We start from the raw sequence: 15,536 nt of genomic DNA, 5'->3' as shown, positions 1-15,536 counted from the left end.
TTTCCGCAGAACTGCTGCCTAGCCATTCGGTCCCTAGTCTGTAGCGGTGCATTGGATTCTTCCATCCTAAGTGCAGGACCCTGCACTTATCCTTATTGAACCTCATCAGATTTCTTTTGGCCCAATCCTCCAATTTGTCTAGGTCCTTCTGTATCCTATCCCTCCCCTCCAGCGTATCTACCACTCCTCCCAGTTTAGTATCATCCGCAAATTTGCTGAGAGTGCAATCCACACCATCCTCCAGATCATTTATGAAGATATTGAACAAAACCGGCCCCAGGACCGACCCTTGGGGCACTCCACTTGATACCGGCTGCCAACTAGACATGGAGCCATTGATCACTACCCGTTGAGCCCAACAATCTAGCCAGCTTTCTACCCACCTTATAGTGGAGCCTGGCTGCAGGTAGAAAGTAGCCCTGGCTGAGCAGGGGCTGGCATGGGTTAATGACCGTGCTCCTCCCCCCGGCCCTGTGGTAACTGGACTTTTGGTGTCCGGTCAGCACATCTGACCAGACACTGCCAGGTCCCCTTTCTGACCAGACTTTCCGGTAGAAAACCGGGCACCTGGCAACCCACAGTAGCACCGGGACACAGAAGCCAAAAACCAAACTGTCATGGGTGGCAACCCTACTTAAATGTAATACACAACTACTAAAGAAGAAGCTGCCATCTTGCCAGTCTGATAAGGTAGTTTTGGGACCCAGGAAATGAATCTCGGCCGAGGAAAATAGGAGACTTCAAAATGATATACCAATATCCGGTGGTGTATGTCCTTTTTTTTTTTTTGTTTGTTTGTTTGTTTGTTTGTAGTTTTTTGTTTTAGAAGGGCTTTGGTTATACAACTTCTTCAGACATTCAAATACTGAGATGACTATTCCTGTCACTTCCAAAATGTTGAGTGGAATTAATGCTGGGAAGTAATAGTAGCTTTTCTTGTGATATACCAACACTCATCACAGGGCCACTGAAACATTGACAAGTACTCATTATAATTATGAAAATTCACTTGTAGCTTTCTTAAAGATACTACATGTAAGTGATAATTGTAAATTGCTGTTTGTAACAGTACATTGTTATTTAGGAATTCAAGTTTTTAGATAGTTTCCTTATCAAGCTCTGCTTTAGTTTCTCTATATACCAAAAAACCCCCAAACAACGTATTATTTTATAAATGTTCAGAGTGTTTAAAGGAACACAGTGAACCCCAGGTATAACCAATTTACAAAAAATATATAGTTTGTTACTAAACCTGCTCCCTAGTTTCCCTGCCAATTTTTGTGGTTTTACAATTGCACTTTCCTGTCTTGCTAAATAATCCTTTTTGTTGCTGTGTGACAGACCCACACAAACAGGGGAAGCACTGAAACTCACTTATTTAAATATTGTCAAATGCACAAAGTAAACACAAAAATGGAGAAATAATTTGTTGTTCTTGCAAATTATAGTACACCTTTTGTAAGAGATTAAATTGGGTATGTACTGTTGAAAGAGAGAAAATGAATGGATTTCACGAAATTATGAATTGAATCCAAATGTCCCATTAAACATACACATCTAAAAATCAAACTGGAGGAAAACATAATATAACTTATTTCACTCAAATGTTTAGAAATATGATATGGAATAAATGATGAAGGATCTATCAAAACAGAGATCACCATCAATTTGCAGACAGTTCAAGTCTGCAAAAAAAAAGCAGCATTGTCAAAAATCATAACTGAAAGATTTTAAATTTATGCAGTACCTAATATGAGTGAAGTTATGTTTTCTAAAAAGAAAGGAAAGTCAATATTTATGACTTTTTTCTAAGAATCTTACAAAAATGCTAACTGGGCGGGAGGTAGAAATATCAATTCATTTAAGAAGTTTGTAGCTGAATCCAGTTGACCTTTAAAGTATCCTTTAATCTTTTTAACCCCTCCACAAATTCAGTCTTCATATCCACCATAATCACAGAATGCTGGTGATATCATATTGTATTTGAAAAACACAAACAAGCAATTTATATTTTTAAGGTGCATTATCCCTTTTTTGGTTTAAGTGCCATATATTATGCTATTCCACATTGTGGAATAGCACACTCTTAGAGGAAAACATTATTTTTAAAAAAGATTTAGATAAAATGTGTGCAATTTTAATGCCTTGACTTACTACTCATGTTACTAAACATAAGCATGTGCTTAATTGTTGGCAGGATTGGGGCCTAAACTGCTTGCCAAGAGAACCATATTTTTATCTTTTTAATGAGTTAGAGAATCTGTAGAAGTTAAACTCTAGCCATGGGACATGTGAATTGGTAGGATATTGTCTACTTACAAGTAAGGCTATTTATTAGTAGTGCAGGGTTCTGTTTGTATAGGATCCTGAAAATGTAGAGTTAGAAAATAATAATCTTGATAGTGTATAAATATTAGTAGGAGATATCTGTAGAATTGATGGGTAGAAGCTGGATTTGTAACATGTAAGAGATGGCATAGAGCATTCTGGCTTGCTTTAAAAGAAGTAACCACAAAAGTTGAAGTGTTTTTATGAAATTATTCTAGGCATATTCTTCCTTTTGTATATCTGCAAAATTTAACCTTTTGCTTTTGTGAATGAGGGTGGAAGAAGAACAGAACCCATCTCATTAACTATAATATATTTATCTGCCTGGTTATTCACTACACATTGCTGTTTCAAAGATGGAGTAAATTGATCAGAATCTTCCCTTTTAACAACTATATTGACTTAAAAAAAAAAATGGAGAGAGCAGCCATTAGTAGTGATGAGGCTAATTCTTCATGTATCTAAAACTATTTAGCATATGGTGCTATTTTAACTAGCAAAAATTCTCTTATTCCCCTCTTGAGAGGGCTTAAATGCCATGTAGTCATGAGTCTGAGAAAAATCAAATTATTGGAGTAAATTTAACAAAAAGGGATGAAACATCTTTTTAAGATCTTTTGGATTTCCTGGCCACTGAATGTGGTGTTCTAGGCATGGTGTCGCCAGTATATGTGTAAAGCATGTAGTCATTACCATGGTCTGATTTTGTGTTTTAGGTGACAGAATGAAAGGCCACAGTTGGTTGGCAACTAACTCACTTTTGGGTTAAACAAATATTAACCCCACTTCTGTGTGTCACTTGGTCCAGACTTCAAAAGCATGCTATTGGATAAGAGTTTGATTGTTCTGATTTTAAACTTGACCACTGCACCATGTTTCTTTCACCTGCTATTTTGCTTTTTGTCATTGCACATTTAGCTGGCATGTTAAACTGCTCATGTGCTGTGTTTGTACAAGCTACCATTATTTTTCATTATTTATTTGCTTTATTAGTGAACATAAGTATTATCTTACTTTTAGTGGCTGCTCTTCACTGCATGGTTTGAATGCCAAATAATCCTTCTCAGGCCTTTCAGGTTCTCTTTGAAATGTCTGGAGAAAGTGTATTATTTAAACCTATGTGTGTATGTCTGGGCATACATTTAAATAAGGCTTTTAAATCAGTACTGTTTTCATTCATTACATGTGTGTGTTGCTCAACTGTGCCAAGTTACAGGTGTTGCTGGGCATCCGGCTTGGGTTATTAAATTTACTTCAAGTAAGTACCCAAACACTTTGGATTCCTTTTTAGCCAGAAATCTGTACGTTTGCCTTAACTACATTAATCAGTTTAGTTGTATTTATTCGTAAATCTGAGCTGGCCATCTGTCTGTAGACTCTCTAGACAGAAATACAGAACCTACTGAATTGGAGATCACTGTCTGCTTGTGCACACTTGCTCACTCTATGTGGGCCGTTCACTTCCTGAAGCATATACATACCTGCCATACCGAACATGTTTTGAAAAACAGTTCCTTCACCCTAAAGCAACGGTTATAAAAAGTTCCTGGTGTGAATATCTTTAAAGAAAGATAACAGAATGCTAGAAGTTGTGAAGAAAATTCTGACTTGGTTGGTATGGTAGGGGCAGCTAGAGATCAGCACCGCTAGATAGCTTTGCATGTAATGGAATCTTGATACTCAAGGAAAACTTTCAAAATTCTGTGAAACTATATAATTTTTTCTGAATTAAGGCAGCTGACAAAATACAGATATTATCTAATTTCCTTTTAGAAAATAGTTATTCTTGAAAAGAATTAAATGCTTTAAAAGAACTTAATAAATGACAAGACACGGAGCAAGTCTACTCTACTGCGCTACATCAGCACAGCTGCACGTCTGGTGAAGAAGTACTATGCCGTCGGGAGAACGCTATCCCATTAGCATCATTACTCCACCTCTGCAAGAGGAGGAAGCTATGTTGGTGGGAGACACTCTCCCTTAGAATTTGATTGTACGGCATCCAACATATGCATAAGAAGAAAAGAGGAAATTGCCTTAATTTACAGTTGCATGAGCCATAGCAACACAATTCTCAGAATTTGAAAACATTTTTGAGAAAAGGGTGGTAATGCCATGCTCTAGTTACAGAAGCATCACTTTCAAGCTTACTGGCAGGAGGAGGAAAGGATATGCACCATGCCTAAATGCCAGTTTAGTCAATTTTGAATTTATTTAAATTGCCTCCTTTTGACTGATGCTCCTATTTCTTTCTTCAAGAATGAAATCAATTAATTACTTCCGGTCTGAGGTTTTGTTGGAGTGTTGAGCTATCTCCAGGTTTTGCAGACTCAAAATGGAAACCGGCTTTGTGTGTGTGTGTCTGTGTTTGGTGAAGTTAGCCACTTTATCCCAGTCTTTGAACAAGGGAAGACTAATAGATATTGAGAGAAGGAGCTGGGAATTCTTGGGTTTTGTGTACAGTTATTTGATGCCATACATTATATTCCCCGACTAAAAGTAGAGCAAAATTCCTTTAAGCCTAAGTAAGCTGATATTTTCTTTAATACAGACTAGGTGAAACTATATTAAACCTGCCAAAAACCAGATACCTCTTCTTGGTGCTGGGGTTCCCCTTGACTGGTAACTGAAGCCATGAAAATATCCAATTGATTGGCTATATTGAAACTTCTATCATTATAGGAGAGAACATTACTTCTTGCCAGTAAGAACTCCTTTTAGCTCTCTCGCTCTCTCTTTCCACCCCAGGACTTGGAGCTGTTGTTTCATTTAACCTTACTGGAAGTAGTCTTCCTTTCACAGAGATGGTTCTGACACCCTTGTTTAAAAGTGTTATATTCTGAGCGATTCAGCTGGGAAAAGCCAAATCAGTCTGTGCATGTTGTGATTGACTGACTGGGATTTCCTAGTGTTCTAAATTCCCAGCTTGTCTTGTTTTGTATTTTTGTCTCCACTTGGGATATGTTGCAGCCATAACAAAACTTGTAAAAGCTCAAATTCAACTATATACATCTGGGAACAATGCTATGTTTAATCTCAAAAAGTGAGAATAAAATCTCCACTTCGAACATTTTACAAAAAAATCCCACATCTGTATTTGGACAGAGTCACCTGAACACTAATGTGGATTCCAGAAAGCGTCGGCGAATCTAATCCTGTGGTATCCAAAACTAGATTTATTATCGTAACTCTTGGTCTGTTAGTGATTGGGTTTCAGCTTGTCACATTCATGTAATTACCATGTAAATTTGTCAATCTTAATAGGGTAGATATGCCCTTCCCATGTAAAATCAGACCAGTTTAAGTAACTGGATGGAGTGCATTTGTGTCAGTGACTTGCCACCAGGAATGAATACAGACCTATTAGGCCATTTTCCCCCTCGTGCATAGCTGAGATTAATCACTGAATTTAACTGGTATTGTCTTTCAAAATGACTGGAGCATACAGTGCCTACTTTGAAGAAAAAGGCATGAGTATAGCACTATTGACATATTTTACTGTAGCAAGAGACAAAATTGCAACATTGCAGCTCTGGAGTCAGAATTGTTAAATATTTTTACCACAATTTCATTTGGAATTAATTTTTTACTTACTATGTCTTCTGAATCCAACCAGGGCCGTGCCTTGTTTGATATTAATTTTAAAAAGAAAATTGTCTTTGGCTTGGCAGAATTCACCTGAATTTGTATTATGACACTCTCAATGACACGTGTGCTAAAGTAGCTCAGAATTTCCTCAGAATTTAGGCTCGTGGATTTCTGTGTTAGGTGCTGTCTTTTCCCCCTTTCCAGTCCTAATTGTTCTTCCTATTATGTTGTAACTAAACTAGGACTTGCCATCTATACAGGCTGGAAACGCAATTCACTGACTCCTAGGACAACCATTTTTCCTTGTCCTGGCTGCCGGCATGATGTGGATCTGGGAGAACGTGGCATCAATGGCTTATTTCGAAATTTCACCCTGGAAACTATTGTGGAAAGATACAGGCAGGCAGCCAGGGCAGCCACTGCTATTATGTGTGATGTCTGCAAACCTCCACCTCAAGAATCTACAAAGAGTTGCATGGACTGCAGTGCAAGCTATTGCAATGAATGCTTCAAAATATATCATCCTTGGGGAACTGTAAAAGCCCAGCATGAGTATGTAGGACCAACCACTAACTTCAGGCCCAAGGTAAGTGGTTTTTAATCTGGCATACCTTGCAGATCTTTTCATTTCTTGTATCTGACCTGATGCTGCAGAGCAAATGTTGCCCATAAAAAGTAATTATCTATTGGATAATCTTACATTTGATTTCCATCACAATCATCTATTAAATGAGTTGTAAGATTTTGCATTAAAGTTATTAATCTGGTGCCAAAGAGGTAGGTGTTGACAAATGCAGGGGGAACATATTGGAAGTGGACCATAGACTTTGACTGCATCAAATTAAATGTGTTGGGTGTGGGTCTATCAGATGAAGGTGTGGGGCTTTTTAAGAACAAGGTGTTAATAATTTTAGTCTGTTCGTGGTCTTAAATAATGTGTTCTTTTTTAAAAAAAAATCATTGCAGTGGGTCTATTCTAGAAAAGTAGCACAATAATAATAGTTTTGTAACAATAGTTCTTTCTTTCTCTCTCCTCCTCCTCTGCTGCTTTCTTCCTGCACTCTTAGTGGTAGCAAAAGTGAGTCCCTGGCACAATTATGTGGTAGGTGTGTGGTGGAATGTGTGGTTCCCATGTTGAACTTAAAACCTAAACTGTGTAAATGTCCCCATTTGATGACTTTGGTCACAACTGCCGTCCTTCCAACATAAGACAGCTGGAGAGCACGTAACAATCATCTTTGTAGCTTATTAGGTCCCTACAAACACCAAAAATATTGCTGAATTTGTGTAGCTCTTGTGTCTGTGTACCCAAGATAATGTAGTACTGCTTTCTTAAAATATTAATCTTCTAGTTCAGATATTAATCTTCTTTAATTTGGTTCACTATAGGCTGAAAGGCATGACTAATTTGGTCCAAATATGTACGCGTTAAGTAACTGACCTAGAGAAAATGTAAAGTACTTATAAAATCAGGGAGGCAAATAGACTTACAGGTTTGGATTTTCTTTTTATGTAAAGATTTGCGTCATCTGGAAGTTTTATGCTAACAGCTACATATTTTCTATTAGCAGCTCTTTTAAAAATATATGTTTAAGCTTAAGCAGGACTCTAAGGTTAAAATCTAGTCATGGTTCTATGTTCTAGAAAGTCAAGGCTTAGCAGCGAAGCTGAGTTATAGTTCTGCAGAAGTTTTGTGTAATTTGAAACCAATTAATGTTCTTTCACATTCTCTTGCTATCCAGACTACTCTAGCTGCTTCTACTTTGTTATAGTTATTTAATCTTTCTCCTTTAGAGAAGCAGACTGATCCAAGTTTAGTGCAGATGGAAAGCCTGAAATTATTAAAAATTCTGTTTTTAGTATTGTACGGTTAATTAACTTAATATGATTTTTTTTAACAAAATAGTCTCCAAGATTAATTTACATGAAAAAATTAATAGTATTCCTGCAATCTGACAGAAAATCCAACAGAACAAAACTATATAATCCAAATAATAATGTAAAATAGGTAATTGAATGAAACAAAACTTTGTTTGCATGTTTCTTACTATCCTTTTTTTTTTTTTTTACTTGTAAAGACTTTGTGTATGTTGGGAAGAAAATCTCACTCTCTTTAAAGCCCAAGTGGTGGTTTTTTGTTGTGGTGTTGGGTTTTTTTGAGAGAGGCATTTTACTGATGATAAAAACATTTTTACTTGTGATGTCCATTTTAAAAAAAAATAATCTTTGGCTCTCTAGACTTAGTAGTCTGATCAATAATCAACAAATGTTATTTAACTCTCCTCTAATACAGGATATCATTGCAGCAAATCCTTGTCATTTATCTAAGTTCAATAGATGTTCTAAATTCTTAAAAAAAAAAAAAAAAAAAAAAAAAAGACTTCTAGTGACTGACGTCTTTCTGAATTCTTCCATATGTTCTGATGAGTATAACGATTTACAAATATTAAGTTTTGTTTTTTAAAGGATTTAAAGCTTAAACCAAATCTCTCTTTTGCAGGCAGAGGTAGTAAAGGGGAAGAGAGAATGATTTTGGTATGTTGTGTGCGCATATGGTTGTGACATAGAAGAAGAAGCTTTGACAATGAAGATAGACGTTCTTGAAATGTGTTGTGTTTTTTTTTTTTAATACAGTTTAATGACTATGGCTTAAACACGTCAAATTATTCAGGCATCACTCTCAGAACAGACCAACATAGCTACATTAAAGCTTTTGTGATGGCCTTATTGAGGGATGCCAGCACTTTTATGTAAGATTAAATGTGCACTTGCATCACATGCTTTGTTAGGCCATAACTTAATGTGTGAAGTATTAGTCCTCTAAACAACGTTCCCAGTCATCTATTTGATTAATTTAAAAGCAGACTTGATAGCACTTGGTGATGTGTGTGTGTGGTGGGGATGAGAGAAGCATATACTATGATTGTTCCTGAATTGAGAGAAGGACAAGATAATCTTCTAGGTTTTTTCCATCTGCACCTTGTTAGAGGGCTGTAACTTTCATTTGACTGTAGTATGAGACAAGATGAGGAGTAGAAATGTGGTCTGTTATGAAGGCTGGGCATTCCTGTAGAAAAATGGCTTGTCTTCCAAACAGTGGCTGCTAATGTCCTTATGAATTCAATCCTCATATTTTGAGGTTTCTTTAAAGGAATGTTATTAGGGCTTCCCTTCTTTTTGCCAGCCCAATAGTCTGTAACCATAGAATCCTGAATATTCATACTTCTAGCCTAATGAAATTGTCTCAGAAGCACCTTGGTAAACAGGTTGCCCTCTTCAGTGAAAAGGCTAAAGAAGATCAAAGTTGATACTTGGAATTCAAAAGTAAAAGTTTGCTTCATTTGAGGACTGCACCCCTTGCTCATTTCACCTCTGTTCTTCTATTCACAGATCACTGGGTAATATTTCTTTTCCTCCTCCTGATATCACTTGCAATGGATTATAAATAAGATGAATGTAAATTACTTGAGTTTGCACTAAAGTCCATGAACTATGGGATTGGTTTACTGTTATACTGTATCTTAATGAGCTGTTAAATGTTTTTTTCTGAAATACAGTTGCATTCTTATTATTTTTGGCAGATCTTGATGTGTCCAGAACACGAAATGGAGAGGGTAAACATGTACTGTGAAATTTGCAGAAGGCCAGTGTGTCATCTTTGTAAATTGGGTGGGTCTCATGCAAATCATAGAGTAACAACCATGAGCACTGCCTACAAAACTCTAAAGGTAAGACTAAATGTCATTTCAGTTTGTCCTAAGAAAGCAGTGTAAGGTATTGCATGTTATAAACACTCCCAGGCTTCTGCATTTAGAGAATGTCGTAGTTAATGCCTTAACCATGTGGCTGTTGCACAACAGAACATGATGATGTAACTAGTTTCTTCAATCATATGAGTGGGTGTTAATGTCTATCTAAAACAATAAACTACATACTCTGGCTCATTTAAAATTATAATATAAAATGTTTCCGTTAATGCTTCTTTTAGCTCACTGTAAAGTACAGACTTCAAAAAAGTTAAGAACATGGCACTACTGACCAGTTTAGCTCAGCCCACTCTAGCTATTCCGGTAAAACAGTCTCTTGTCTTATGACTTGGGGAGGAACTGACCTAAAAAAAACAAAGGTGCAAATGGAATTTCAAATGATGAAATTGTTTCTTAAATAGTGAAAAGCAAATGTGTCTGACAGCTGAAGCAGGTTCTAGAAGCCTAAAAGAACCACAAGTTAAATTAAATCAAAATTGAACTACTCTGCATATATGTAGAACTGTAGAGCAAACTTGAAATATTTTTTTTCCTTTTTTGTGGGGTAGGGAAGTGGGAGTGTTATTTATCTGAGCTACGTGGTCTAGGATAGGGTTCTTTTTTCATTCAGTGTCCAGCACTGGCTATTTATGCCACACTATCCTTGCAGTATTTCCAACTTTCTGGTTCTGGTGAAAAATAATGAGGTACAGAAGCAAAATATTCAGAAACTCCAAACAGCTCAATCTTAATTAGTCTTGGAAGATTTTTATTGGTAACTTTTGGTTAAAGTAAAATTCACCGTGTACACAAATCAATGCACAAATTTCCATTGATGATGATCACAATTTACATGTAGGCAAAGAATGAAAAATGCTCCTTGGAAACTTACTAGAGTTTAATTTAAGGACAGTTTGTATTTTACAGTTAAAAATTTAACTTTTTGAATCTTAGTGTTTACTGAAATTAAATTATTATATGACACTCCCTCCACCCCAGGAATATCCTGCAACTGTGAACATTTAAATAGATAAAAATAGAAATGCTTAAAACTAAATGTTGATAGTTACTAAATAACATAAAAAAGTCAAATTCTTCGAGCCCTAATCATAATTACTTTAGTGTTTTTAAGATCTTATTTATATAAATGAAATATAAATTTATTAGTAATTATCACAAGACCTTAAATCTCACTCTTCAGGGTATGAGAAAATTGATTTCTAAGGTTGGGAAGAAATGTCCTTCGATGGTGTATGGTACAGTATAGCATGAACTTAGGTGCATTATAGAGATTTTTCACCTTCTTTGGAAACATCTGACACTGACTACAGATCACCAGGTAGAATTGATCAATGACCTGTCGTTCCTGTAATCTGTTGCTTATATATAATCCATGGCTGGCTGTTGGGTTTCTGTAAATAGGTAAATTTAACTGAACAACCCAAATTGAGTATTGGATGTCTGTCTTGTAGATGACTTACGTGCACAAACTGCCAATACAGGTATATTATCCTGTTTTCTCTAACTTACTATTCTATTTCTACAGGAAAAACTTTCAAAGGACATAGAATACCTCATTAGTAAGGAGAGCCAGGTGAAAGGTCAAATTTCTGAACTGGGTCTTCTAATGAAAGAAACAGAGGTAGGAATAACTTATTGGTCAGATTTTGTTGTTAGACATTCATTCTCATTCTCTTTCTCTCTCTCAAAAAAAAAGGTTGTGCTCTTATGTGTTTTCTCTAGACTGTCACATTCTATCTACATTGTAAATACAAATTGTATATGTTCTGCAAATTGGGATGATGCTTCAAAGTAGAACGTTACAGTGTGAGTGACATTGTACAAAATAATCAAAAGTTGCTTGGCTGGAGTTAAAGTACTAAATTAATATCTGATCACATCCAGTGATGAGTTGCCAAAATCTTAACAACGAGGGGGTCGTTGCCCACCCCTGCCCCCCCGGGACGACTGCCCCCAGAACCAGGCAGGAGTGTCTCGTGGGCCACCGTAGTGGATGCCCATCCCGCCCCTAAGAGCCAGAGGGACCTGCCAGGGGGCAAGGTGGGGAGTCCCGGAGGTGCTTACCTGGGGCAGCTCCTAGGAAGCATCCGGCAGGTCCCTCTGGCTCCTAGGGGCAGGGGAGCGTAGCTAGGGGTTCCCCTGCATGCCCCGCCCCTCCGGGTTACCTGCGGGTGGTGTGGGTGGCCCTCCTCGTGCCCCCCCCCCGCCCCAGCTCACCTCCGCCTCCTGGGCCTGAGTGCGAAGCTGCCGCCTGCTTCTCAGCCCACCCTGATTCGCGGGAAGCCTAGGGGGGCGGAGAAGCAGAGCGGGGTGGTACGTTCAGGGGAGGAGGCAGAGTGGAGGTGAGCTGGGGCCAGGGGTGGGGCAGGGAGCTGCCAGTGGCTGCTCTGCACCCACCAAATTTTCCCCTTGGGTGCTCCAGGGCTGGAGCACCCATGGAGTCAGCGCCTAAGGCGCCGCTTCTGGCCGGTTAAATTTAGAAGCCCTTTTAGAACCAGTTGTCCCTCGCGGAACAACTGGTTCTAAAAGGGCTTCTAAATTTAGCAACCGGTTCTAGCAAACCGGTGTGAACTGGCTCCCACTCACCACTGATAACATCCCCTTATGCTATATATTTTTCAGGACAGGGAATGTGTTCCAATCTGCATTGGGTCCCCATTGAGCTAGAAATTTATAGGTGCTATGTTCTACAGCTAAATAGAAATAATATTCAGTGACTGTCCTGCAGAGAAGGAACTTGATCTAATAGGTCTCTTCCATCTTAAATTTTAGTTAGACTATAATACAGTCAAAATCAAATTTAAGGAAGTAACAGAATGAGAAAGTAGGAAGTTCAGGCTGGGAAAAAAGCTTACACATGAGACATAAGGGGCTGAGAAGAAGCTGGTATTACATAAGCAGAGAGAGTTTTCAGAGAGAATGGAAAATATAATAGGTCCAGGAGTTTTCACTTACCATATTTTAGGAAATCCAGCTTTAGTGTCTGTCTTGGGGAAATATATAAGCTTAAAGAGCCGCTGACACCAGGAAATTTTTAAAAAATCATGTTTCTACTCTCATATAATAGAAATAACTCTCCATTCACATGGGGAATATATGTGAATATTAGCTCTAAGGAAACTTCTTAGTGTTCTCCAGGGCTTAAATTATTCCATTCTCAAGTGCATTTGTTGAGCTGCCATCACAAAAGTTGTTCACAAATCAGTTTAAATCGTTGTGGGATGATGTAGGTGGAGAAATGCCTTGCATTGGTTCAAGGGTTTGCAATGGATGAGCAGAGAAGCATTTTCCTGTCTACTCATCGAACTACATTAGAGTTGTGAAATTGCCATGACAATTTCCCAACTCAGGCACAAAATCTACTCTGTTGCTCTTTAGGTTGATGATGAAAGTACTGGTTTCAGAGTAACAGCCGTGTTAGTCTGTATTCGCAAAAAGAAAAGGAGTACTTGTGGCACCTTAGAGACTAACCAATTTATTTGCGCATAAGCATGTGCATCCAATGAAGTAAGCCGTAGCTCACGAAAGCTTATGCGCAAATAAATTGGTTAGTCTCTAAGGTGCCACAAGTACTCCTTTTCTTTTTGATGAAAATACTGACGTCTGTTTTGCCTATCAAAAATTATTTGCCGTGAATGAGTAGAACTTTGCAATGCTGTTCTGAAAATTTTTCATAAAACATCCTATTGCTTCCCATAAGATTTCACAGTACTACAGAATGAGTTCTTTTGTTTTTTAAATGCACTTTGTATTTTGTAATAGTGCAATGGTGAAAGAGCTAAAGAAGAAGCATCTAATAACTTTGACACGCTGTTTGATGTTTTGGAAGAGAGGAGATCAGCTGCTCTGAGGGCAATTGAGACGTCCAAGAATTTAAGACTAGAGAAACTCCAAACCCAAATAGAAGAATATCAAGGACTTCTGGAAAACAATGGTCTTGTGGGATATGCTCAAGAAGTACTTAAAGAAACAGACCAATCTTGCTTTGTTCAAACAGCAAAACAGCTCCATGTTAGGTATTTAATTATCTTACGTTATAAAGAGTGTTTTAAAAGTTTTGTCTTATTTCTATCATATTTTTCACGTGTATTAAGATAGTGCTGTTTGTTAAATAAAATTTTGGATGTAGCTGATGCTCATTGTATAGAGGTTAATTTAATGAGCTCAGTCTTACTGAGGTGGCAATTCTTAAGTTGCATCGTAATATAGGAAACAATTTATGGAGATGAAAAGTCAGAAATTCATCCCTTGCAAAGCGACAAAGAGGAACACTGTTGGATGAATGTATATCCCGCTGTTGGCGGGGAGACTATATCATGAATTTGCAAAGGGATAGACTTGATGATCTAATAAGTATCTTCTGCCTCTAACCTCTTTGATCCTAAAAGCTGATCTCCATTAGTGGTAATGAATATTCATCTTGTTCTTTAAGCTGCTTTTGTGGAGGCATATTTACACAAACTGAAATGTGTAAACAGAAATATCATCAGTTTTAATCTGTTACCTTTTTAGATTTCTCTGTCACGGTGTACAGTGTTTGAAGTTTTTGGGTGAAATCCTGGCTCCACTGAAGTCAATGGGAGTTTTGACTAGGACAGCAGGACTTCACGCTTTGTATTTTAATACTATTTTTGATACACTCCGGGTCAGATTCACGAGAGAGATGAAGGTGCTTTAAAGAAAAGTTAGGTGCCTAAGACCAACATTTTGACACCACTAGCATTCACAAAACCCCTCTTCTGTAGGTGCCTAAGTTCCCATTGTGTCTAAGTTTCTGCTGGTGGGTATAATGCAAAGCCACCTAAATCTTGACAGTACCGAAAAATTCGGTACCTAGCTCACACTTAAGTCCCGGTGTTCCTCTGCCTATCCCTTCTTGAAAGGCCCAGTCTGGTAAACATGCTGCATCTGGCCTGGAGTTAGGCATCTAACTCCCTTTTGTGGGGCAGGGCTTAGACCTTTCTCCTTAGCATTTGCTGTCAGCTAGCTTAGGTGGCTGCCTGCTTAGCATGCTGGCTTCTCTGAATCCCTTCTTAGGCACCTAACTGTCCCCATATATTGTATAGGGAGTCTGGGTTAGTGAATTCCTCTAGGTGCCTATTAGGAAGCCTAAAAGTTAGGTTATGCTGTGCTCGGAGCCTAAGAGTATGTCTACACTGCAAAACCAAAGAAGACCTGTAACAGTGAGTCCCAGAGTATGGGTCTACAGACTTGGACTCCTGCCCATAGGGCTAAAAATAGCAGTGTGGGCATTCCTACTCGGGCTGGGATCCAGGCTCTGAAACCCAGTGAGAGGGAAGGGTCTCCAAGCCCACCTCCAGCCTAAGCAGGAAAGTCTGTGCTGCTATTTTTTTGCCCCATAGCATGAACCTGTTGACCCAAGTTCTCAGACTCTTTGCCACAGGACCTTTTTGGCTGTGTAGACATACCCAAAGTCTCATTTTCCGCCCCCGCCCCTTGTAAATGTAGCCCTACTTTGCTAAATTATATATCTATGTATCTTTTCTCTCCCTTCTCCCTCCCTGCCATTTCAGAATTCAAAAAGCTACTGAATCTCTGAAGAGTTTCAGGCCAGCAGCTCAAACTTCTTTTGAAGACTATGTTGTGGATATAACAAAGCAAGAAGAGGTTCTTGGAGATTTGTCCTTTTACTCCAGTGGTAAGTTCAATAAAGGGGGTTGTTTTTATTACCTCTCTCCTGAGTTGTGACCCTGGTGGTGGGCTAGCTCTGACGGGAGGCTAGGTTTAGGTAGGATTCCCAAGCTCTTCAGACCATGGCTGCAGAGTTCCTTGAGGCGCCTCCCAAAAGCTGTTTTCCAGCAGAAAAAAGCTTTTTACGAAGACAGATTTCTG

General features: G+C 38.3%; 1 protein-coding gene across 3 annotated transcripts in view; it reads left to right on the top strand.

Moving 5' to 3' along the window:
* The window catches only part of TRIM36 (tripartite motif containing 36), a gene marked incomplete at its 3' end in the record, with an annotated part of 51,422 nt that overhangs the window by 30,198 nt on the left and 5,688 nt on the right, over positions 1–15,536 (top strand). For all 3 annotated transcript variants that reach the window (XM_084627852.1, XM_084627853.1, XM_084627854.1), the window contains 5 exons: positions 6,177–6,502; positions 9,498–9,644; positions 11,209–11,304; positions 13,446–13,699; positions 15,218–15,342. In XM_084627852.1, coding sequence (XP_084483978.1) covers positions 6,177–6,502; positions 9,498–9,644; positions 11,209–11,304; positions 13,446–13,699; positions 15,218–15,342 — 948 coding nt within the window. The remainder of the gene's footprint in view (positions 1–6,176; positions 6,503–9,497; positions 9,645–11,208; positions 11,305–13,445; positions 13,700–15,217; positions 15,343–15,536) is intronic.

This window comes from Lepidochelys olivacea (genome assembly GCF_965140295.1).
Source record: "Lepidochelys olivacea isolate rLepOli2 genome assembly, chromosome: 5".
Taxonomy (NCBI): Eukaryota; Metazoa; Chordata; order Testudines; family Cheloniidae; genus Lepidochelys; species Lepidochelys olivacea.
The sequence above is the reverse complement of the archived record's forward strand: the minus strand, read 5'-3'. Positions and strand labels throughout refer to the sequence as shown.